The 24,148-nt window shown below is 37.8% G+C and overlaps 1 protein-coding gene and 1 non-coding gene across 4 annotated transcripts in view; both read left to right on the top strand.

Moving 5' to 3' along the window:
* Positions 1-789: 789 nt before the first annotated feature.
* The window catches only part of LOC125078783 (glutamate carboxypeptidase 2), a 61,473-nt gene continuing 38,114 nt past the window's right edge, over positions 790-24,148 (top strand). For all 3 annotated transcript variants that reach the window (XM_047691950.1, XM_047691952.1, XM_047691951.1), the window contains exons 1-4: positions 790-1,036; positions 2,997-3,105; positions 8,441-8,627; positions 17,088-17,189. In XM_047691950.1, the coding sequence (XP_047547906.1) occupies positions 919-1,036; positions 2,997-3,105; positions 8,441-8,627; positions 17,088-17,189 (516 nt within the window). In that variant the 5' untranslated portion in view covers positions 790-918. The remainder of the gene's footprint in view (positions 1,037-2,996; positions 3,106-8,440; positions 8,628-17,087; positions 17,190-24,148) is intronic.
* On the top strand, positions 11,435-11,507 carry LOC125080307 (small nucleolar RNA SNORD107). Its single transcript, XR_007121328.1, has one exon. It is a non-coding gene; the product is annotated as a small nucleolar RNA SNORD107 (small nucleolar RNA).

Below are 24,148 nucleotides of genomic sequence, written 5' to 3'. Positions count from 1 at the left end.
AAACAGCTTTTAGCTTTAATTTTTTTTTTGTTTTTAGCTTTAATTCAATATATTAAATTCTTATATGAATCAGCTACAAGTAGAAATTTTTGGTATGCTTAGAATAAAAATTGCATTCACATCCATCCTTGAAAATATAAAGCTACTAAAAACAATAAAGGAGATCATTTATATATTGATATGAAAATCTTCATTATTGAGTCAAAGAAATAAATTTAAAAATTATAGGCATGTATATATTTAAAAATTCTTACAAAACTAAAAGAAAAAAGCAGAATACGCAATAGAAAATAGCTTCTTACTTTTGAAGAAAAACCACATTTGTCACATTTAAGCAAAATGCAATATTTTTCTGTTAATTTTTATTACTAAGTGAAACTTGCTTATTTTAAGATATATATATATGTATATATATACATATATACATATAAAGTAAGAAGTTCAAGAAAAGCCTCTACACCCCCTCTCCCAGCCTTCACCATACCACCCTCCGCAGGTAAATACTGTAAACATTTCGGTACTAATCCTACCCAGACATTTTTCTATGCATACACACAAAATACTTCAAGAAACTCAAAGTGAGATCATGCTATGTCTTTTTTTTTTTTTTTAAAGAAAAGTTTTAATTTGCTGTACACAGACATACGGAAAAGTACAGAAGTCACCATCGGACAGCTTCAGGATGCTGAATGACCATTGTTTGCACTTTTAAGAACCCCCGAAGCTGATTGGTTCGGAGTGAGCTAGAACTACTTTAGGGCGGAGAAACTAGAGTCCCGGGCAGGAAGCGCCTTCCAGCCCTCAGTAGCGGATAAGCGCGGCGAGGGTGGGCGGACGCCTGGGTCCCGCTGCCACGCTGCAGAGGGGCCGCAGCAGAGGCGCAGAGCCCGGGGGCGGGGGGCCGCCGGGCGCGCCGAGATGTGGAATCCCCTGCACGAAGCCGACTCGACCTTTGTCGCTTGGCGCCGCCCGCGCTGGCTGTGCGTTGGGGCGCTGGTGCTGGCCGCCGGCCTCCTGATCGTCGGCTTCTTCTTCGGTAGGGGCGCGCTCGACTCGCGCACGCCGGCGCCTATCCCGCGGGCCCGCGGTTCCCGGGACTCGCAGGCCGCTGTCGAGTGCGGTCCTGTAGAGTGTTTCCCCCGGGGACCGTGGTTTGGTTTGCGGGAAGGTGGGGACCGGGCCCCCACGGATTAGTTGGGGGTCACTGGAGACGGGGCACAGTGGGGTTCAGGACAGGCTATCGTAGGACAGTCACCCGGGGTAAGGAGTGGAACGCAGAGACCCTGAAACTGGACTTCATTCAGCCGGTGCCACCCCCTCGAGCTCTTTGAGAAACTGGTGCGTGTTAGGATGAGCGGGGGAGTTGAACCAGGCCTCCCAGGGAGCTTTGCCAGAAAGGACTCTCACCTGTTTGGGGTCTTCAGTCGTCGGATACCTGGGCTGCTTCATGTATGCAGTGGTTATACATAGGGCATTGTTGCACGGAGGCTCTTTTCTCTCCTCATTCTTTCGTCCTTGGCAGTCAGATAATTAGAGGAACGTTTGGAAACGGGCTATGATTTTTCAGCGCCCTGAACAGATCTTTACCTGTAGGTCTTTTGCGTTGCTCTGTGCACTGATTCGCGCACTTAACCCGACTTAGAACCAAGGACAACACAGAAAAGCTCAGACTCTTAGATTTTAATTTTGCCTCAGCTACTTCTCTGTGGCTCTGAACAATTTACTGAGTCTCTCCTGGCCTCAGTTTTCAAATTTTTAAGATGAGGAAATCTCTGTAATTTATTCGGAATGGTAAATGAAACAGCACTTAAAGCTCCCAGCACGGTGTTGGGGTGTTGGCACTTTATTCCTTCTCGATGAGGGGATGTTTCTAATTGGACGCTGGCGCACAGGACCAGTATAAGGTAGTTCATCCCTGTCCTGAATTCACTGCCCAGTGGATGACACAGAACAAGTTCTTTATTAATTGTTAATTTTTTCCTAGGATTCTCTGCTTTCCTCTCCCCCACAGGCCTCCCACCTCTTCATTTTGTTCATTTTTCAGCTCTGGATTAAAGCATTTCATCCTCAGTGTGCCTTTCCCTGATCCCAGTCGAATCCAAGTCCTTTTGTTTTATGTAGGGGTGGAACTGAATTTCCATTTGCTGCCACCCCTTTGTTTCAGTATGCAAGTGTATATATATGTGTGTGTGTGTGTGTGCATGTATATGGTTAATAACTGGAAAGTTCCACGAAAGCTGGATGGGTATTTTGGTAACTATTTTATGCCCAGGTTGTATCATTTCTCTAAATAAAGCCTATAAAGATGCCTCATTTCCCCCAGATTAAAAGCCAGCTACCAGAGCTAACCAACCGCTCGACATGATCTGGCAACCTGTTCCCTCTGGCCTCTGTGTGCACTGGGCATCGTGCAGAGCCATTGGGTAGATTGTAGTTTTCTTTTAGCTTTCTGAAGTTCAAAGTCTCAGGCTGCTTCAACTGGAAACACAGAATCTCAACACATTTTGCTCTAGTTTCTGAAGCAGAACAATAATTTATGTACTTGAAATAGCTTCATCATTAATTCATTATCAGCATTTACTAAATGCTCATTATGAGTCAGCAGAGGAGCAGTCACTTGGGATAGAAGCTTTCAGGAGAAAATAGGTAGATCTCCTTTTTGCCATAACCTTTAAGAGATCTTGTTTATCCCCATTAGTTGAAACATATTTAATTTAGTCATCTTAGAAAATATTTTGTTTTTTTAGAATCACAGCAATACCTGTTGTTGAAATTGAATTTAAAAATATGTTGTGACTGATCTGTATTTGAAAAGTGTTTCCATGATTCCTTTTTCCCCCAATGGAAGAGCAAGAGAAATTAAACATAAGAGAATCTCAGTTACTGCTGGAGGTCACTGATACTTTGTGTTTCATGCATGACAGATATAATAATAAGGGAAAATAGGTCCTATTTGTGAGCTCATGTCTCATCCTATCTTTGTATATATTTTACAGGTCGGTTTATAAGATCCTCTAATGAACCTACTAATATTGTCCCACAGCATAATGTGAAGAAGGCATTTTTGGATGAATTGAAAGCTGAGAACATCAAGAGGTTCTTATAGTAAGCATATACTTGATAGCTTATATGGGTAATTTGTTATTCTGTTCAGAAAATGTTTCAATATTTCATATACAGGAACTGACTTTTTAAAAAAAGTTTTATTTGTTGAAAACCTTGTTTCGTATTTCATCTAGACAGGATTATACTGTTAGCTAAACTGTATCACTAGAGAAAATTTTGGGCAGGAGTCATTAAACTGTCTGTAAAGGACCAGCCCCTGTAGGCCAGCCGATCTCTGTCACAATTACCCAGCTCTGCTGTAGCACAGAAGAGGCCAGAGAAAATACGTAAACATACGAGAGTGGCAGTTGCAATAATTTAATTATTTATGGGCACTGAAATTTGAATGTCATATGTGTCACAGAATATTCTTCTCTTTTTTAAGCTATTTAAAATGTAATAACCATTTTCAGCTTGTAGACCATAAAAAAACAAGGAAGCGGGCTGGATCTGGTCAGCGGAACAGAATTTGCTGACTCTTGTTTTAGAAGACATTGTATTTTAGTCAAAAGAATAAACTTGGCCTTTGGACTCAGATATTTTTGAATTTAAATTCCATCTTTGCCCATTGACAGTAAGGTCACTTGGAGTGAATACTTAACCTTCCTAAGCTCTCATTTCCACATCTATAAAATGATGACCATGATATCGTTGTGACAAGGATGAATTAGAGAGTGTATACGTAACATGGCTTGAAAACTAGCTACCTGTTTCCGAAATAGCTGTCTGTAATGTAGAGCAAAAGATGTAAATGAGTAAATTTTAAAGAGTATTTGCAAAGCAACTAAAAATAAAACCCTTGTGTGGAATGATTGTATGTAACTGATTAGAATACTTAGCTTTTTCAAAGTAAAATACTTGGAGTTCCTGATAGTGATTGAAGGATTCCTTAGTGAATACAAGTTATAATTTTATATAAAAGACCGTTTATATACACACACATATATATGCACAAAAATGCATAGATGTGCACATACATGATCATATAAATACAGATGTCTGTTTTATTTTTTAGTTTTTTTTTTTTTAAGATTTTCTTTATCTGTTTGAGAGAGACAACACAAGCAGGGGGAGCAGCCAAGGGAGAGGAAGAAGCAGGCTCCCCAGTGAGCAGAGATCTGGATGCAGGCCCCATCCCAGGACCCCGGGATCATGACCTGAGCTGAAGGCAGATACTTAACGGAGCTACCCAGGTGCTTCCTATTACAATAGAATTAAAACTGTGAATAAAAATGTGCTAGGGCACCTTCCAGGTCTTTGGAAGGTCTTCAACTGAGAGACCCAGAAGTTTAAATTTTGTGGAAACCCCTCCTCTGCCTCTTGGAGTTATTTTGCTATAATTATGTTTAATAGATAAAATAAAAGTGGAGTTCTGGCAAGATATAATGGTCACTCCTAGACAGAGCTACTGTCCCCTGCTTCCTTTCCTAATCTGGGACATGGACTGACCGGCAGAGAAGAAACATGAATGCCTTCACTTATCTTTCTGGACCCTGAGTAAAATGAAAGCAGTTAGTTTCTTGCTTATTCTCCATGACCCCAACCAAACTCCTCTAACTGTTGAGAGGTCAAGCGTTTTTACCACTAGCACAAAAGAAAGAAATTATGAGAACCCAGTTCATACCTCCAAGTGATGTAGGAAAGACGATGTTAGGGTTCGAACCTGACAGCCAAGAAAGAATTCTTGAGATGTCTTTGGTGCAAAAAGGTGATTTTATTAAAGCACAGGGACAAGACCTGTGGGTAGAAGGAGCTGCACCAGGGTCATGAGGAGTGGCCCATTATACACTTTCAAGTTGGGAGAGGGTTAGGGATAGTTAAGTCTCAAACGAATTGGGAAGCAAGATTTCCAGGACCTTGAGGGGGGCTAGCTGTTGTTGGGAAAATGTCATTTATTACCATCTAATAAAACCTTAGTCACGAGACCCTTCAGATGTATATCAGTGAGTCATATGCTTGGAGGATGATTGCCAACATGTATCTTGGCGGGGCGGGGGGGGGGGGGGGTGTTAGAGATAAAGGAAGTTTCCAAAGGAATTTTTATACATTAAAGTAGACTTACAGGATCCTGGCTGGGGGCAGGAGGGTGGTTCAGGCTAGGAGTGCCTTTTGCCCTTAGCAAAATATTAACATTGAGGCAGCTGAGTCCCTAGAGGAATGTCACTCCTCCTGTTTCAAGGAATTATCAGTGGGCTCTAGGTAGTAAGGAAGTTTAGTAATTTTTCTTCTACTTTTGTTTCCCACATCAACAAGGACCACAGAATTATCGGACACTTCCTGGACTCTCCAGATTTCCCATTTGCCATTCAGCCGTCAGAGAGCTTTCAATCTAATTCTACCAATAGGCCAGGGGTTGGTAAAGCCTCATATCTGCCATCTTATTCTCCTTTGTTCTATAAAGATCCTCTCTACTTCCAAGTTGTCTGCCTCTCTGTTGTGGCTGGGTGGATCCCAGCCTCCCTCTGATACAGGGTTGTCCTGTTTCCCTTCTGTTTTGAAAACACCTGGTTGAATTCTCAACTCTGTTCACTACTTTGCACCTCATTAGGGAAATTTTCCTTCCCTTCTTCAGGGTTCCTAAAAATAAGATTATTTTGGAAAACTGTTTTAGACCTCTGGGCTCAGAATTTCCGTTACACGCCTTTGAGTGCTTTTACTAGCTGCCTTCCAGACATCTAGGTCCTGCAAGCCCTTTCCATCATTTGTAAACCAGACACAATGTATTAAAACAGGAGTACTAACAGGTCTCTTTATTAATTGAGATATTGTAATGATACATGGCACTTTTCTAGCCAGACAGAGAAATGTGAGCCCATTTTTAAATATAAGTTGTTGGCTATTTGGGATGATCTGTAAATTATTATTTTTTAATAAAACTTGATATTTTAGTAGAATCGACAAATTACGTGTAACACACTTCATAATTGATTAAAACAAGAAAAATTAAGAGGTGCAGTTTAAGTTACCCAATTGAGCTACAGAGCTTTGGAAAGTAGTGAGGTAGCAATATTTTCCACGGGTATAGATGAGAAACTGAAGATTTAGCCAGGATTACAGAGGTTAGTTGCAAACCTCTACTATACCATTTACAGGATTGTATCAGTTTATTTATCATTGGAAATGAATTTTTTTCCTACTCTTCATTAGGATCAGCTTTGCTCCAAATGTGTGGGTTCCAGCCCTGATTGTAGCACAGTGTTGTATCCTCGTTGGTAATTATAAAAGTGTTATGAGGAATTTCACTCATAGTAGCCAGGTCTGATAATCAATTTCTCCCTCTCTCTCTCACTCCCTTCCTTCCTTCCTTTCTTTTTTTGTGGTAGGGAAAACAGTTTCAAGACTCCCTACTGGCAACTGTTCTTTTTTCTTAATTTTTTTTTTTTTTTTTAAGTAAACTCTACTCCTAACGGAGGGCTCAAACTCACAACCCTGAGACCAAGAGGCACATGCTCTACCAAACTGAGCCAGCCAGGTGCCCTATTTCTTACATTTAGGGACAGTGATCACTCTAACTTTAAGAACTATGCATAATCTGCATCTACTTTAGTTATGTTACAGTTTGTGATCTGTATAATATAGAAAAAAAATAACAACGTGTTGGCTCTTTTTCTGTTATCTCTTCAGGTATACATTGAAAAGATACAAAGACAGCTCAGCTGCCTCTTAGAATTGTGTTATTTTTGTTACTACCTTTTGTGATACACATTCAAAATTTTGTGTCTGTTGATAGAAGGGAGCAAGAATGTCTTGTTCCTTCAAGGTCCTACTAGAAGGACTAAATTAAATTGACACAAGAGAGATTCACAGGAGAAAATCAGACTTAATAGTGTATGTGTGGGGAATCCATATAGACATGGGAATTCCAAAGACAGGCAAAATGAGGTATATCAAAGGAATGCACTTTGTAGGATGATAAGAAAATCAGATGTTTGGTAATTAGATATTTGCCCTGCCATACAGATGGGTCACTCAGATAAAACTGATCTCTGCTAATAACCCTTATTTTGAGAAAGATCACCAATTTAAAGTCTTCTGTTGTTAAGGGAGTGGCAAAAGTTTCTTTTGAGACTGTAAGGGTTTTTATGACCTTCAGCTCAGAATAATGTTCATGCCAAAGTGGCCCATCTTGGGGCAGCCCACCTTTGACCCCTATAGTGTTAAGCCCTTACACATTTTTTGCATAAGGATTTTAATACTATCTTTGTAAATACAGTTTAAATTATTTTAATAGAATTATAAAAAATAATCCCATGAACTGCATTTTTTTTAAAAATTGAGAGTTATTCTGGGCAGTTGATTTTCCAAGTCAAAAATTAAGATAAATTTACAGTAAAAGTAAACATTTGAAAATGGAATTATCGTAGTCATGTTGCCTATTTGTTAGTTTAAAAAAAAACAAAACCCTATAAGGATAGACATGTGTTGGTTTTAGAAAAAAAAAAAAAACCCTACATATTCAGAAGCAGAAGTGTGTGAAGATCTAGAAATAAATGTCTTTTTATGATACATGATGGCATGTGGATTTTTTTTTCTTTAAGTGGGTTAAGATGAAAATACCAATGAGCTGAATCTTTAGGGAAACAACACATTTCCAAAAGAGAGAGAAATTTAAACAACAAAGGCATCAGTATCCAGATATATTAAATGGGAAAGTAATAGACTCGTAAAAATATTTTTGGTAGCTGAAATTCTGCCCACATAACTTATTCGTTAGAGATATTCCTGGTCAGGCTTATTATCATCATTGATTTTTAAGTGTATTACTATGCACAGTCAATGGAGTACAAGTGATTCAGTCTGAGCTTCTCAAAATATGTTTAGATTATTCCTTAATGAAGATACTTTATAAAGGTTGCTAATCAAAAAGTTTCTCACTTGGCCATAACTTGAAGTATTTAAAAATAAATGTAATTATCAATCATTCTTGGCATGTCACACCTTGGCATTTTGTATGAAAATATCTTTTACCTTCTAAATCTATTTCATGTAGTGAAACAAATAATTCCATGGAAGTTCTAAGATATATGAGTCTTAAGAAAAGAAGAGGACACTTTCCTCATCTACTATATAGGGACGCCCACAGGACTGCACGTAACAATTTTCTACAAAGATCAGTTTCTCCAATTTTTCTCTTGAATAAGTACAAATTAGAGCATGAAAACTTCAAAATACACTTTGATAATCTATTTGATGCAATAATAGTACAACTTTGCTTTTTTAACGTATCACATTTCAAAGCACCTTTTAAATATCAATCTGCCTTCCTTGGTTGTTCATTTGGGATAAAGGCTGACTAAACATTAATTTCTAACCACTTTGAATTTTTGTTCACCAGTAATTTTACACGGCTGCCACATTTAGCAGGAACAGAACAAAACTTTCAGCTTGCAAAGCAAATTCAATCCCAGTGGAAAGAATTTGGCCTGGATTCTGTTGAGTTGGCCCATTATGATGTCCTGTTGTCCTATCCAAATAAGACTCATCCCAACTACATCTCAATAATTGATGAAGACGGAAATGAGGTAAAACAAAGAAATAAGAAACTATCCTCATCTCTATTATTTTTAAACAGCTTTTATGAGAGTATGCCTTCATACCATCTCTAAGTATTGATAGAAATCAATATTATTGAAACTTGGGAATGTTGTCTTTAGTATCTCATTGCCATTGTCAATTCCTTTCCTATGATGTTTGAATTTGGAGTGATGTTGGAAAAATTAATGCTTGATGACAGTTGTATATTCTGTTTTTTAGTACTGTGTGTTGATATAGAATATGATATATTAGTACTTCCGGGCAAATAAAATAGACACAATTTTTTATAGGTTCAGACTATAAAAGATACTGTCTAAGTGTGGGGGTGTGAGGAAACTCAAGACACCTGGTGTATAGTTTGAGTCTGCAGCTTTTTATTTGTACTCAGTGACATGGCTTATAGGATCATGTGTTCAGCTTTGTGCCCAGAACTTGGATGTGGGCATTTGAAGGCAGAAGAGAGTTTAGAGAGAATGTCTATAGAATGATTATCTAAAGGGCGCCTGGGTAGCTCAGTGGGTTAAGCCTCTGCCTTCAGCTCAGGTCATGATCTCTGCTCAGCAGGGAGCCTGCTTCCTCCTCCTCTCTCTCTCTGCTTGCCTCTCTGCCTACTTGTGATCTCTCTCTGTCAAATAAATAAGATCTTAAAAAAAAAAAGAATGATTATCTAAAGAATTTATAATCTTGTTTGCGAGTTAGGGTATATACTTGAGGAAGAAAAGATAATACAAGTAATTGAGGTATTTCTTAGTATGATATGTATTCAGTATGAAAGCTGGTAAAGTTCAACTCTTTTGCTTAACCCTGTTTATCATACCTTAGTTTTAGAGCTATTGTATCTTAACTGAAATAGCCCCTTTCAATCTAGATAGTTTCCTTCTGTCCTTTTGTTAGTTGGGCCTTCTCAATTGTATATAGCTTCAAATATGTCCAGCTTGATCAGTGACCTGAAAATGTCATGTGATTTAAATATATATAAATTTAAAATTTTTTTTCCTAATATGTCGATCACCTTCTATCGACTAATAAATCAGTCTTTTAATGGCAAATACGCTGTTACATTTTCCTGTCAGTGATGTAATCCCATGCTAAATTTCCTAATATGATTTAAAACTTTCCATACTATTATTTAAATTATTTTAGTTAATACTTTATCTTTTTAAAATATTAAACTCTCTCAAAATTTAAAAAGTATTTAAAAAAAAGTTATATGGAATATCAGTATACCACATATGATCCATAACATTTGTTAAATAAGTGGGGAGATATCTATATAATTAAGTACTAAGCAGTTTATAAAAGTATGTTTAGGAAAGTTATTTAATGATGAAATAAGAGATAGATAATGTTAAATAAATATACATATATGTGTGTGTGTATATATATATATATATATATTTTTTTTTTTTCTCTTGATCTGTCAGATTTGGGGATGACCTCTATACAATGAGGAAAATAACAAACTTGCACTTCTTTTTTCCTTCTTTCACCTCCCAATTTTGACTGTGACTTTGCTTTTATTATTCCATTTCATTGTTTGGCCATTATTGGCATTTATTAAATTCTTCAACCTTGTCACATAATATAAAGGTATCATGTAGAAATATCATTCTGGAGATTTTCTGGAATGGCATTAGCTGTCTCCTTTGGCTTCCTTGTCCAATTTCTGTTGGGATGGGGAGTGTTTTCCCTACATACACACAACAAGCAATTCTCAGACACCAGTTGGGTGCCCTATAATTCAACTCAATTCTGACGCTATTTACGTGGTGATAGTCAGATTCCCTAGGTAAGAGTTCAGTCTCATAAGACTGCCCCCTCCCCAACCCATTCAGATACCAGTTGCAAGCCCAGCCTGTGTTTCTGACCTACCAGCTATAGACTGGAGGTTCCAGTGACCCTATTCAACACAGGATGCCAGTTGAAAGCCCAGGTTGTTAACAGTACTTCTGACAGATGGGCAGAAATCAGAGGTTCCTATGATCCCCTCCTCAGGTTTGATTAATTTGCTAGAGTAAATTAACATTTGCAAAAATACTTTACATTCAGATTACTGATTTATTAAAAGGATGGTAAATGATACGAATCAATACCAGATGAAGGATGCATAGGGCAAAGTATGTGGGAAAGAGCAGAGAGCTTCCAGGTCCTCTCTAGGAGCCCCAGTCCCTGGACATCTCCATGTGTTCACCAACCCAGAATCTCTTAACCCTGTCCTTTGAGTTTTTATGGAGGCTTCATTACATAGGTGTGATGATTAAATTTTGACTATTGGTGATTGATTGATTCAACTTCCAGCTCCATCTCTCCTCCTGGTTGGGAGTTTTGCAATGGGACTGAAAGTTCCAACCCTGTAATCACTAAGTTGGTTCTCCTGGCTACCTGCTCCCATCCTTAAGAGGTATCCAAAAGTTAAGTCGTTAACATAACAATAGACAGCTTTGTTGCTTTCATTAGGAAATTCCTTTTAGGAGGTTTTAGGAGCTCAGTGCCAGACAAAGATGAAGATCAAATATACATTTATTATAAATCACAATATCACACTGTCTAAAGCTTCCTATCATTAGTTCCTATAAAGCTATATCATTAGTTCATTTTCCTTTTTTATTTTCATTCAAAGTACATCTGAACATAAAGAATCACATACTTCTCCAAAGTGCCTTGCTTCCTCCCTAATTCTCCCTTTCCTGAAGCAAGCACTATTCAACTGTTGACACAAAATGAACAAACCTTTTAAATTGTAAAGGAATGGCAAGAGAGTTTAATTTGAACCCAAGTTAAGACAGCAGCCCAGGGTTCATGATGACAAAGGACCTTGTCTGAACATAATGATTTCAAAACTTGAGCTTAAATGACACTCTGAAATCCAGTCAATGTGCCTCAGTAGACTTTTCAGAGAACATTATTTTCAACAGATATTTTGACTTACTGTGGAAACTTGAATACTTAGAAATGGCAGGTGTAAATTGTCAGTATACATTGCCAATTCTTCAGACATCTTTTTTTAAGTTTTCATAAGATATTCTGAGCTTATTATTTTTCCCTTCTTTTTAAACATATATGCTGTTGAAAGCAAAAAAGGAAACTCATCCTTAGATCCCACATGCTGAGATGGAAGCAAGGACATGTAAAAGGGAGACAACCACCTCTTCGATCAAACATAGAATGCCAAAATTAGTGATGTCCAGGAAAGAGGGGAACTAATATTTGTGGAACATGTATTATAAAATGCAGTGAGTATGGGGTGAGAGGATCTCTACTGCTTAATTGAGATGATGAAGGACCAATAAGAGAGCAGTATTTGAAATCCAGTTCCAAGGATATATTTGTTTTAGATGTGAATGTTGATTAATGACTTCAGGTATTAAATGCAACAAGTCCATCTATGCCAAAAAGATAACAAGTAGAAAAGAGAAGTGGGCAGAGAGAAAGGAGGAAGCAGGCTCCACACTAAGCAGAGAGCCTGATGTTCGACTCAATTCCAGGATCCTGGGATCATGACCAGAGCTGAAGGCAGAGGGTTTAACGCACTGAGCCACCCAGGCACTCCAAATTTCTTTTTGATAATGAATTAACTATACAAATTTTCACCAAGTTCACATTCAGTAAGATGATCAATGAATAAAAATCTAAAAAAAAAAAAAAAAAAAAAAAAAAAAAGACAGCAGCCCAGGATACACGATTTCCACGTAAGAAAAAGGAGCATTGGGGAGGAAAAGGAAGAGTAAAAATCACATAATAGGAGAGTAAAAATGACTTAAATGCTGTGTATCAGCAATTAGAAAAATATTTAAAGGAAAAAATCTGATTAAAAACATAGCGTGTCAGACTAAGTAAAATCAGCTATGTACTATTTTATAAGGAGTGACTTGGACATAACATCACAAGTTTGAAAGAAACAAAACTGAAAAAGAAACACCAAGTAGATATTGACTTAAAAAATGGTTTTATCTTATAAAGTAAGTTTTAGGGCAAAGTCAAAAATCTTATTAAGAGAGAAAGAGGGGGGGTGCCTGGGTGGGTCAGTGGGTTAAGCCGCTGCCTTCGGCTCAGGTCATGATCTCAGGGTCCTGGGATCGAGCCCCGCATCGGGCTCTCTGCTCAGCGGGGAGCCTGCTTCCTTCTCTCTCTGCCTGCCTCTCTGCCTGCTTGTGATCTCTGTCTGTCAAATAAATAAATAAAATCTTAAAAAAAAAAAAAAGAGAGAGAGAAAGAGGGTCACTACCTAAGTGTTTCATTTCACCAACAATTCTAAATTTCTTTTTATCTGTTGGAGGAAAAGTTACAACAGGCCCCAAATGGAGTTACTTGTCCTGAGCCCCACTCAGCAAACCAAGACTTAATATCCAACCTAATGCAGTTTCAGCCTCTCCCAGGAATGTGACCTTTAACTAGTCAATCTGGAATTATCCGGTTAGCACTGATGAAGTAATCCACCCAAATAATCCCTTTTGTCCCCTAATGGACAAAGATCAATAAGGAAAAATATAAGGAAAGCCTAAATAAACCTAAATAAATAAGGAATGAGAAAAGAGGCATCTCTAGAGATGCCACACAGATAAGAAAGATAAGAAAAGATAATGCTAGGAAGATGTGTGCCAGTAATTCATAGCTGAGATGAAATGAAAAAAAAAAAAAAAAAGAAACAAGAATGCATTAGTAAAAATCCAAATAACTTCAAAGAAATTAAATCAGTTCTTCAAAAACTCCTACAACACAGGGCATCAAGACCAAGTGGTTTTCCTTTAAGTTTGAAAGATTAAAAGATCATTTAAACATAATACAACCTACTTCAAAGAATGTTAAAAACTGCACTCATTTCGTAAGGCAAGTATAATCTAGAAATGATAACCCAACAAGCAAATTGCAAAAATACAGGACAAATGTGTAATATATACATATAAGTAATATAATTATCATTATGAAAAAGAAAAGTTACATACTTATCTCAAAAAAATCCTCCCCCCAAAAAAGCGTTGAACAAATGGAACTTGAATTCATGATAAAAACACTTAGTAAACTTGGAAAGGAACTTAATTTACATCACCTGATAAAGGTCATAGCAACTATCAAAATTAATTGTGAGACATTAAAAAAATTCCCTTCGAGTTTGGATTATCTGTCACTACTTTTCAACATGGTACATGGCCCTGGTCCTAGGCATGGGTACGAACAGTGATGGGAGACTGGGAGTGAACCTGACGTTATGTTATCCCAACAAGAGCACCAAATATCTACCTTTCCTGAGGCACACAGATCCTAACATGAAACCGTAGCAACCTTCAAAAATCCCCACATCCTCCATATAGCCTGTAATTCTTCTGTGACCCACTTAGGGTACAAAACTCATCTGAATCATTGAGAAAGATTATAAAAGAAACTGTAATAAAGTACAATACAAATCCATCTAGAAACAAAGTCCTTGCATCAGCACATCTTTCAGCCAAGGGAGGACTCAAGTTGGTCTCACTCAATTTGCCAATATGGTAATCTTCGATTTTACAGCTTCTCTGTACGAGGAGATTTTATAGCAAGTTTATAAGTAATACTAACAAGTAGGAGAAATTAGTAAGGTCAAGGAAACAACTTTTTTGGAGGAACTTTATCAAAGGTAGACTATATACCAGAAAGCATTGCTCACTTTCCAGAATTCACTAATATTAGCCTCAAATTATGTATTCTGAATATAACTAAAACAATTTAGTTTACAAATTTCTGTTTACCTTTTATGACACAAAAAAAGGCAGTGTACAGTTCAACCTATACCATGTGTTATCTCTACATGAACAAAGATAAGATAATGTGTCTGTATATATTTGAAATATTTCTGGTAGCATCTATAGAACACTAGTCGTATTTGTTGCCAGTGGAAAGAGGAACTTGTGTGTGTTGTGCAGGAGAGTAAAAGTTTACAGTTTACCACAGAACTCAGCTCTGAATAGTCACAATAGTTAAATTACATTGGGAGATGGTGATAATACAAAAGCATTCACAGGTGGAACAGAGGGACAAAAACAGTTGAACTGTCACAATATCCATAGCTAATGCCTAAATCTGAAACACAGCATGTTATTTAAAGAAGTAGAGGGGCACCTGTGTGGCTCAGTGGGTTAAAGTCTCTGCCTGGGGCTCAGGTCGTGATCCCAGGGTCCTGGGACAAGCCGCAAGGGACTCTCTGCTCAGCAGGGAGCCTGCTTTCCTTCCCCTCTCTCTCTGCCTGCCTCTCTGCCTACTTGTGATCTCTGTCTGTCTGTCAAATAAATAAATAAAATCTTCTTAAAAAAAAGTAAAGAAAGAAATAGAAATAAATATCCCCCAAATCAACTCCTGGTTGTGATAAAAGAAAGGAAGTTTTCAACTTCTTATGTTTGTGGGCTCTGCTTCTGGGCTCCCAGAGAAGCTATACTTGAACGTTTTCCAAGGTCAAAATGACTCAGCAAAACCTTAAAGTATGTATGGGGCTCAGTCAATGTTTCTACAATACAGACATCTTAGAATACTTTCACTTTGGTCATACCCTATCAGTTTATGCCCATAATTCTAATTCAGTCTTGTTCTTGTCACCTTGAATAATTCTTTTCATTATTATGTACAGTACATATTTATTCATTTTTCCCACAATCAGGATACCTTCCTTATCAGTCTTTCTTGAATCATCTTAGAGCTTCTTTTAGAGGCTTTATTTGTTTTGTTCAATGATATCCTCTAGAGATATTTTTTTTTAAGATTTTTATTTATTTATTTGACAGACAGAGATCACAGTAGGCAGAGAGGCAGGCAGAGAGAGAGAGAGAGAGAGGAGGAAGCAGGCTCCCTGCAGAGCAGAGAGCCCGATGTGGGACTCAATCCCAGGTCCCTGAGATCATGACCTGAGCTGAAGGCAGAGGCTTAAGCACTGAGCCACCCAGGTGCCCCCCCTTTAGAGATTTTTTTAAAGTTTGGCTCCAAGCTGTTAATTTTTGGTAGGAAATGTGTCTTTCATTTCCTTTTTTTAAGTCTTTTGGAGGGGGGGATGGGAGGTACATGCACAAGGGGAGGGACAGAGGGAAGAAGAGAGAGAATCTTAAGCAGGGTCCACACCCAGCTTGCAGTCCAGCATGGGGCTCAATGCCACCACCCTGAGATCATGACCCAATCCGAAATCAGGAGTCAGATGCTTAATCGACTGAGCCACCCAGGCATCCCCATTTCATTTTCCAAAGGAAGGATATTTTTGTGGGACCTAGATTTGTAGTTTGGCAGTTACTGTCCCTTCACACATGGAGAGGATATTTGACAGCTTTATGGTATCCATTAATGTTGTTGAGAAGTGAGTGGCAGTCTATTATTCTGTTTGGGTTTCTTGTATAATCTCTCTTTTGTAACTTTGAACATTAAGTAGTATATTGAATATCATAATTTTACTGTGACCGGTCTGGAGGTAGATTAGTTTTTTATTAGCTTGGCCAGGATTCACTGGACCATCTGAATCTTAAGAGTTCATAATTTTGTCAGTTTGGAAAATTCTTAATCATTATATATTCAAATTTGGCTCCTCTACATCCTTTCTATTTTCTTCTATCTCTTTTTTAGAAAGATTGACTGATTGATTGATTGATTTTTAGAGAGGGGGTGCATAGGGAGAGAGAATCCCATGCAGACTCCATGCTGAGTGCAGAGCCCAACGTGCGGCCCAATCTCACAACCCTGAGACCACCAGCTGAGCTGAAACCAAGAATCAGATGCCCAACCAACTGCACCACCCAGGCCCCCCTCTCTTCAGTTTACAAGCCCTCATATGTACTATCCTTAACCCTAAAGGGTGTTCTTTGGCAATCCAGCTTTATGCAGTGGTATCTTATTATACTCCATTATCTGGACCATCTCAGAATTTCTGTTTTGGCTCTCATGGGTCCAACGAAGGCAAAGGCAGGCTTTAGTGCAATCTCTTGAGATTCCTGCTTTCACACCCCATTTTTCTGGATTCTGAGGTTCCTTACTTTTTTTTTCCTTCCAATTTGATGATACACTTAAAAAGATACTATTTTATATATAGTTCAGCATCTTTAGTTCTTTTCAGTGTGAATGTTGTTCAGTGTATCTAGATACTATTAGATATGGATTCTACCCCCAAATGTAAGTTTTTTTATTGAAGCAAATTTGGTATTTAATTTGTTGCTAAATAATTATCTTAGCAATGTTATAAGGGTTTAAGATTACAGTATAATGCTACTTTTTATTTGGGTGTTAAAATTTCCCTCCTAAGTCAAACCTGGTGCTCTGTAGATGCTCTCTGGGTCTGTAGTTTATTCTTCTAGCACAGTGCTGGGGATTTGATATGTATTTTCAAAATACAAAATACAAAACCCTTTATTGGCAGCAACGATAAAGTACATTTTTCCTTGTTTGTTTGTAGTAATCAAACTTTACCTGACTCGGTTTCGACTAGTTTATTTTTACTTTTCCAGATTTTCAACTCGTCATTGTTTGAACCACTTCCTCCAGGATATGAAAATGTTTCAGATGTTGTGCCACCATTTAATGCCTTCTCTCCCCAGGGGATGCCCGAGGTAACAATGCAATACAATAATATACAAATAACAGACAGAACCCCCTCATACATGCAGGAAACAAAGAGTGATAAGGAGATTTTGACATAATTCAAATTTACCCCCTTTTCATAGGACATTAGAATTTCTTAATAAGAAAAAGCACCATTTATTGCTTTGTCGACAGTTTTTAAAGGTAAAATCTACTGCAGTGAGAGCAGAAATCCAAAACGTACATTTACTGACTTTTGACAAATGCATGTACCTGTGTAATCCAGACCCCTTAACACACACAATATTACCATCACTTCAGAAAGTAACTTTATGCCCTTTCTCAGTCAGTATCACACCCCCGACCCCCTGCCAGGCAGTCATTCTAATTGTTTTTGCCACATTGATTAGTTTTGCCTATTTTAAAATCCGTATCTATGGAATCGTACAGCATGTAATCATTTGTGTCCAGTTTCTTTCACTAAATTAGAGTCTATGAGATTCACGTGTTTTAGCTTTTAATTCATTCCTTTTTATTGCTAAGTAATTTCCATTGTATGAAAACACTGCCTTAATTACTACTGTTACATAGCACTGATTAGTTTTTAAAGAACTTGAATAATAGTATTGTTGCCATTTTCAAATGAAGAGCATGAATGTCCATTCTAGAAAATTCTGTGTGGTCTACTCAGTAAAGCAGTGTGCATAACTATCATCTGAAATTCTGTAATCAATCCCCAGATTCCTGTGAGGTACATTTGTTTTTTATAAGAAAGCTAAATTGAAAGCGGTCAATATAATTTATTACTATCTTTTTAAAAGTTGTCTTTCCTATTATAATATTTGACAGTAAGTAAATTCAATTTTGAATGTATTTGGTTAAACTGCCCGGGATATAGTCAAAAGAAATTGTTAATTGACAGTTGGGTATATTGAAGTATCACTTAATGGAGGGCTTTTATTAGTCAATTAGGATTTATTGCAAGAACATAAAGATGATTTAATACCAGGTAGTGCCATATTTTTTAATAAGTAAGAGAGAAAATATTATTTTTTATTTTCAAATTTATTGGATTTATTAACTTATAATTTAAAAACTCTTGCAAACTTAGAATGAAAGAGTATTTTCCATTGGTTGTATGAAATTTACTTCACATGAATAGTTTGCTTCTTAATGGTATAATATTAGAAAATTTTTTCTAATATTTAGCACATAAATAGAATGCTTGCAATCATAATTATTTCATAGTTGACATGAGATAGGAAATGAGAGATACAACATTTGGAAGTGAAGAGATATTTTTGGAAGCGAAAATATATATTTTATTTTTTTTATTTTTATTTTTTTTTTATATTTTATTTATTTATTTGACAGACAGAGATCACAAGTAGGCAGAGAGGCAGGCAGAGAGAGAGGAGGAAGCAGGCTCCCTGTTGAGCAGAGAGCCCGATGCGGGGCTCGATCCCAGAACCCTGGGATCATGACCTGAGCCGAAGGCAGCGGCATTAACCCACTGAGCCACCCAGGCGCCCCGAAAATATATATTTTAGATCTCAGGTGTACTGAGGTCACTTAGACTTATTCCAAGCTTAAGGTGCCTTACCATCATGGGCCCATGTATGAACCTTAATTTAATTTCTTTTCTTTTCTTTTCATCTCTCATTCTCACTCTCAGTCTCCTTCCTCTCCTCCTGCCCGATGTATTTGTGTCCTTTGCAGCATATATTCTTTTTTTTTGTTTTTCTTTAGAGGAAGAGAGCAGGCCGTGTGGGGTGTGGAGAGGGAGAGGGAGAGAGAGAATCTTAGGCAAGCTCCAGTCTCACAAAACTGAGATCATGACCTGAGCCAAAATCAAGAGTCAGACACTTAACTGACTGAGCCACCCAGGCTCATATGAAAACATATGGCCTTACTTTGTGTTTGATGTATTTTAAATTTATGTAAATAGCATGAAACTTTAGGTCTTGCTTGTTCTCTTACTCTTTTCAATCAATGGCCTTTAAAAAACTCCGTCTGTGTCGCTTTATGTCAGGGTAGTTCATTACTTTTTACTGTTGCCTATCATTCCATGTTACATGCACACCACATGTAACTTACCCATTCTCTTTGAGGACAGCACTGCTTTACTCCGAAACCCTCATCAGCACAGCGTTGCAGGAAATATCCTCATATGTGTCCCTGTCTGGGCTTGCAAGGGTTTCTCTGTTTATAGTAAACCCATTGTGGGATTGCTGTTTTGTAGGAATATTTAATTTCACAGTGTCCAGACAGTAGCAGTTAATTGCTTCCACTGACACTAAATGAGTATTCGTGTTTCCTCATGTATTTTCATCAACACTTGAAATTCTCTGACTTTATGATTTTTGAGATATTTCTCTGATTACAAGTGAGGTTGCTCATCTATAAACGTATTTATTTATTAGCTGTTTTGGTTTTATTCTGTGCAATGACTAAGAAAGCCTTCTCTTCTTCCTGTAGAATTTCCAGCCTTTTTCTGATTAAATTTAAGGGTTTCTTAAAAATTTTCATTATTTATTCCATATTGGTTTTGTTATGCCCCAATAATGAGTCCGCGATTAAAGGAGCGAGACTGATACAGAGCGAAGGTCAAGCAAAGCTTTATTTCGTGCCAGGCATCAAGAGTCAAACTGGCCGGCCAAGGCCGCACCTCTTACAGAGAGGGCGACCCCTCCCTGCTTTCCTGACTAACTTTTATAGAGCAAAGGCCACGTGGTTGGGCCTGGACACACAAGGGTGGCTAATTGAATTACAATTCACCCCACAGTAGCCATAGAAACTAGCCTATCACCTTGGTAGCTTGGAGATAGTACGTGCCCCCACTGATCCCACGTCTCCACCAGGCCTGACCCAGCCTTGTATTTGAGCTTTGTTACCTAAGGCTGGTTTCCGGGACTTGTTTTTAAGTAAGTCCCCTGGGGGAAGGGGAGCAGGGACAGTTTAAGGGTTAAACAACAAAGTTATTGTTTAACCTCAATGGAAGCCTCTGGCTAAAATATAAAAATATAAAATAGGTCCTTACAGTTTAAATATTACAAAACCTTTTTCTAATTTTCCATCCATTTGTTCATGTTATCTAAACTGTCCTTTATTTTTGATTTATTTATTTATTTTTATTTTTCCATTTTTTAAGACTTTATTTAATTGATGGAGAGAGACAGCGAGAGAGGGAACACAAGCAGAGGGAGTGGGAGAGGGAAAAGCAGCCTTCCTCCTGAGCAGGAAGCCTGATGCTGGGCTGGACCCCAGGACCCTGGGATCATGATCTGAGCCAAAGGCAGATGCTTAATGACTGAGCCACCCAAGCCCCTTATTTTTTTAAGGATTTTTTTTTTTTTTAATTTGTGAGATGCTGAGAGAGAGAGCACAAACAGGGGGCAGGCAGAGGGTGAGGGAGAGGCAGACTCTGCTGAGCAGAGAGCCCAGACCCAGGACTGTGGGATCATAACCTGAGCCAAAGGCAGACGCTTACCTGACTGAGCCAATCAGGCACCCCAAGTTGCCCTTTATTGAAAAGATATCTTTAATTTTATTATTGCCCAAATGTTCTCCTTATGTTTTTATACTTTGGGTCTTCTTTATTCATTATTTACAGTGATATATCTATATAATCAGAATATACAAAAAATACTAATACATCATTATTTAAAAATAGCATTAATATTATCAGATAAGAGTTAAGTGCATGTGTACAAGTAGTGTATAGTAACAGGAAATATAACAAAAAAAAAATTTAAAAGAGCATAAAATGGGCGCCAGGGTGGCTCAGTGGGTTAAGCCGCTGCCTTCGGCTCAGGTCATGATCTCAGGGTCCTGGGATCGAGTCCCGCATTGGGCTCTCTGCTCAGCAGGGAGCCTGCTTCCTCCTCTCTCTCTCTGCTTGCCTCTCTGTCTACTTGTGATCTCTCTGTCAAATAAATAAATAAAAAATCTTTAAAAAAAAAAAGAGCATAAAATGTTAAATACACTTTAAAAGTCTTCAATGAGTATGAAGTAGTTAAAGAGCACTGTAAAATTTATTGAGCAGTGAAAATATTATGTAAAAAAATTACGTTTCTAGATGAGAAGGCAGAATGCTATAGGGAGAAAATTATTCCCATATTTGTTTGTGGGTTTAATGTATAATTGGTTGAAATCGCAAGTAATTTTTGGACTTCGACAGAATTATTTTATTCGCAAGAGTCATGGAGATTATTAACTCATTTCTTTCAAGTAGACCTAAACTCTTCTAGATTAATAGGAAGAGTCTGTGATTCTGTGTTTCTTGTTTGTGTTCAAATAGTAGATGAGTTTGCTGGCTGATGGGCTTTACTGGAGCACCTATACTTAGCCAGTGCAATGCTAATTCTTTTTAAAGTTATATATATCTGTGCTTAAAATGTTTCACTGTAGGGCGCCTGGGTGGCTCAGTCAGGTGAGTGTCTGCCTTCAGCTCAGGTCATGATCCCAGGGTCCTGCATCGGGCTTCTTGCTCCAGGAGGAGCCTGCCTCTCCCTCGGCCTGCTGCTCTCCTGGCTTGTACACATTCTTGATCTTTCTCTCTCTCTGACAAATAAATAAAATATTTTTTAAAAACTAAAACTAAAATAAAATAAAAATATAATCTAATCTAGCAGTTCTCAAATGTCAACACGTACCATGATAGACTGGAAGGCTTGTAAAACACTTCTAATTCCCACGCCCTTGAGTTTGGATAGGTCTTCATTGTTCATTTCCAACGAGGCCCCAGGTGACATGGATTCTGAGGGCTTAAGAACCATGTTTTGGGAGCCAAAGGCCTTGCCTCCCAGTACTGTTTCAATTAACAAGAGCAGGAAGATGGAAGCTTGCAAGAAATGGAAAATTCTAGGCTAACAGTGCAAGATTGTATTTATTCCCAGTCATAGAACAATGGTACAGTGTAAACTTTACAAGAAGGTCATTGTCTGAAAACAAAGCCTTTTTCTAACCTACGGTGACAGCTTGCATTTGTGAACTGCCCAGAGGACATATCTATCACTCTTGTTTTCATTTTCACAGTGGACTGTCGTTTTTAAACTAATGTCTCCTCTGATCCCTCATTTGTTTTGTGAGGATTGCAGATTTATCAAAAGACAGCCGCCACTTACAGATATTTAAGGGAGGAGTCTCCCCAAAGTTGGTGATATTAAATAGGGATAAATTTCAAGTAGGACACTGACACTAAGACAAAATTCACTGAAATTAAATTGGTTAATTATTCTATATTCACAGACTAAGAGTGAGCTCCAAGAGAGGGCTAACAATTATAAATGAGGCATACAATACGGCCATTAATAGTGCATTAATATTGCATTGTCTGAGGAAGAAATATAAGAACTAAAAGTAACCCCTTTACTGAAGCAAAGATTCAAATGTCACCTTCTCAGTAGATTTTCCTCTTTTAGTTTAAAATTGCATGCACCCAAGTACTAGATTCTATTTAAACTTTGAAATAATTTTCTACAGCACTTACCACTTTTTAATATACTATGTAATTTACCTGTTAGTTATTATTTTTATTATTATCTTATCTTTCTGCATTTCACTTGAATGTAAGTTCCTCCCAGGACAGAGACATGCTGTATCTTTAGTTCATAGAACATTGCTGGAATTGTAATGATATATTTTCAACATGTTTGTCAAATGAATCCTAGAATTAGCTTGGAAACAATTTTTTGTTAGTATCTGTTGTACATTTCCTGTGCACGTTCTAGGAGAAATGTAGCTGAAGAGGGAAACGATAAAAATAAGGATATGAGATATGAGAAATTGTCCAGCCCAGCGACTTTAAACTAGGATGTGTGAAGACTTTCCAAAGGCAGATCATTTTAAAGAGAATGGTGTCCACCACCGATTTCTCAGGGTACAATGACATTGGATTGAGAACTAGCTGATGGTCAGGTCCTGCTGGTACTTTGTTCCCACTTTCTTATTTATACTCACTTTAATCTTATTTTTACAAATGAAAGATATCTGTCACCCATCCTAAAACAATATGAAGCATATCTCTGAGTCATAAAAATTTCTGAGGTTCTGAACAAAGAGACAATAGTGAAAGATTCTCATAGCTGGTAACAAGAGATTTGGCAAGTCATATGGTTTGCAACTGAACAAAATTAAATGAGCCTAGTTGAGCGTCTAGCTGACATCATTAGAATTAACTTGGATGATAGATCGGTGTGTGATTTGGGCATTGTAACTTGGAAGGAGTTTAAATAACTTAGTGAGAATTCTGCAATAGAACTTCTTTTACTCCTATCTTAAGGTTTCTCAGAAATTAAGTCTAAAAACAAGAAATGTGAATAGAACTAATGTGGAGTCCTGTCTCATTCTAGCAACAATTTTTTCATCCAGTGACCTGATGTTTTAATATCTAATAGCATTAAGAAATATATTTCAAGTAAAATTTTATGGTTGGGTATAATTTACACAAATTTGTAATGTTGTTGGACTCAATCTGATACTGCTAATAATTAGCTTACTCCTAAAGAATTTTCTTAGTGCACACATCCTATTATAAGACATTTTTAAAATGTGCATACACACACACACACACACACACACACGTATATTCTTAATCAAGGGAAGTTTGGTAGTGATCAAGAAAAGACTTCTAGGCATTCCTAGATTCTAGGTCACAGAAACTGAAATGAAATGTAGCATCCTAGACGTTAATTAAGAGGTATTCTCTTGGGATCAATAATTGTGTCCTGGGAGGGAAGAGAAGCTGGTTTGAGCAGAGGGAGCTGTGAACCTCAAAGGCAGCTCAGGGACAGTGTAGGCTGGCCTGAGGGCGTTTCTGGAGTCAAAAGAGTGCTTCAGAAATGTCCCGGGTTGGACTAAAATGTCCAACGCTTTATACTTCCCACTGACCAGTCACAGACTGTGACACCCCAAGAAGGGGCATGACTTTGAGCAGGGCTGTTGTCTATAGCTGAGGCAATTCCTGAAGAGACCTGAGAACTGAAGG

The sequence above is a fragment of the Lutra lutra genome, chromosome 10, assembly GCF_902655055.1.
Source record: "Lutra lutra chromosome 10, mLutLut1.2, whole genome shotgun sequence".
NCBI classification, from domain to species: Eukaryota; Metazoa; Chordata; class Mammalia; order Carnivora; family Mustelidae; genus Lutra; species Lutra lutra.
The sequence above is the reverse complement of the archived record's forward strand: the minus strand, read 5'-3'. Positions and strand labels throughout refer to the sequence as shown.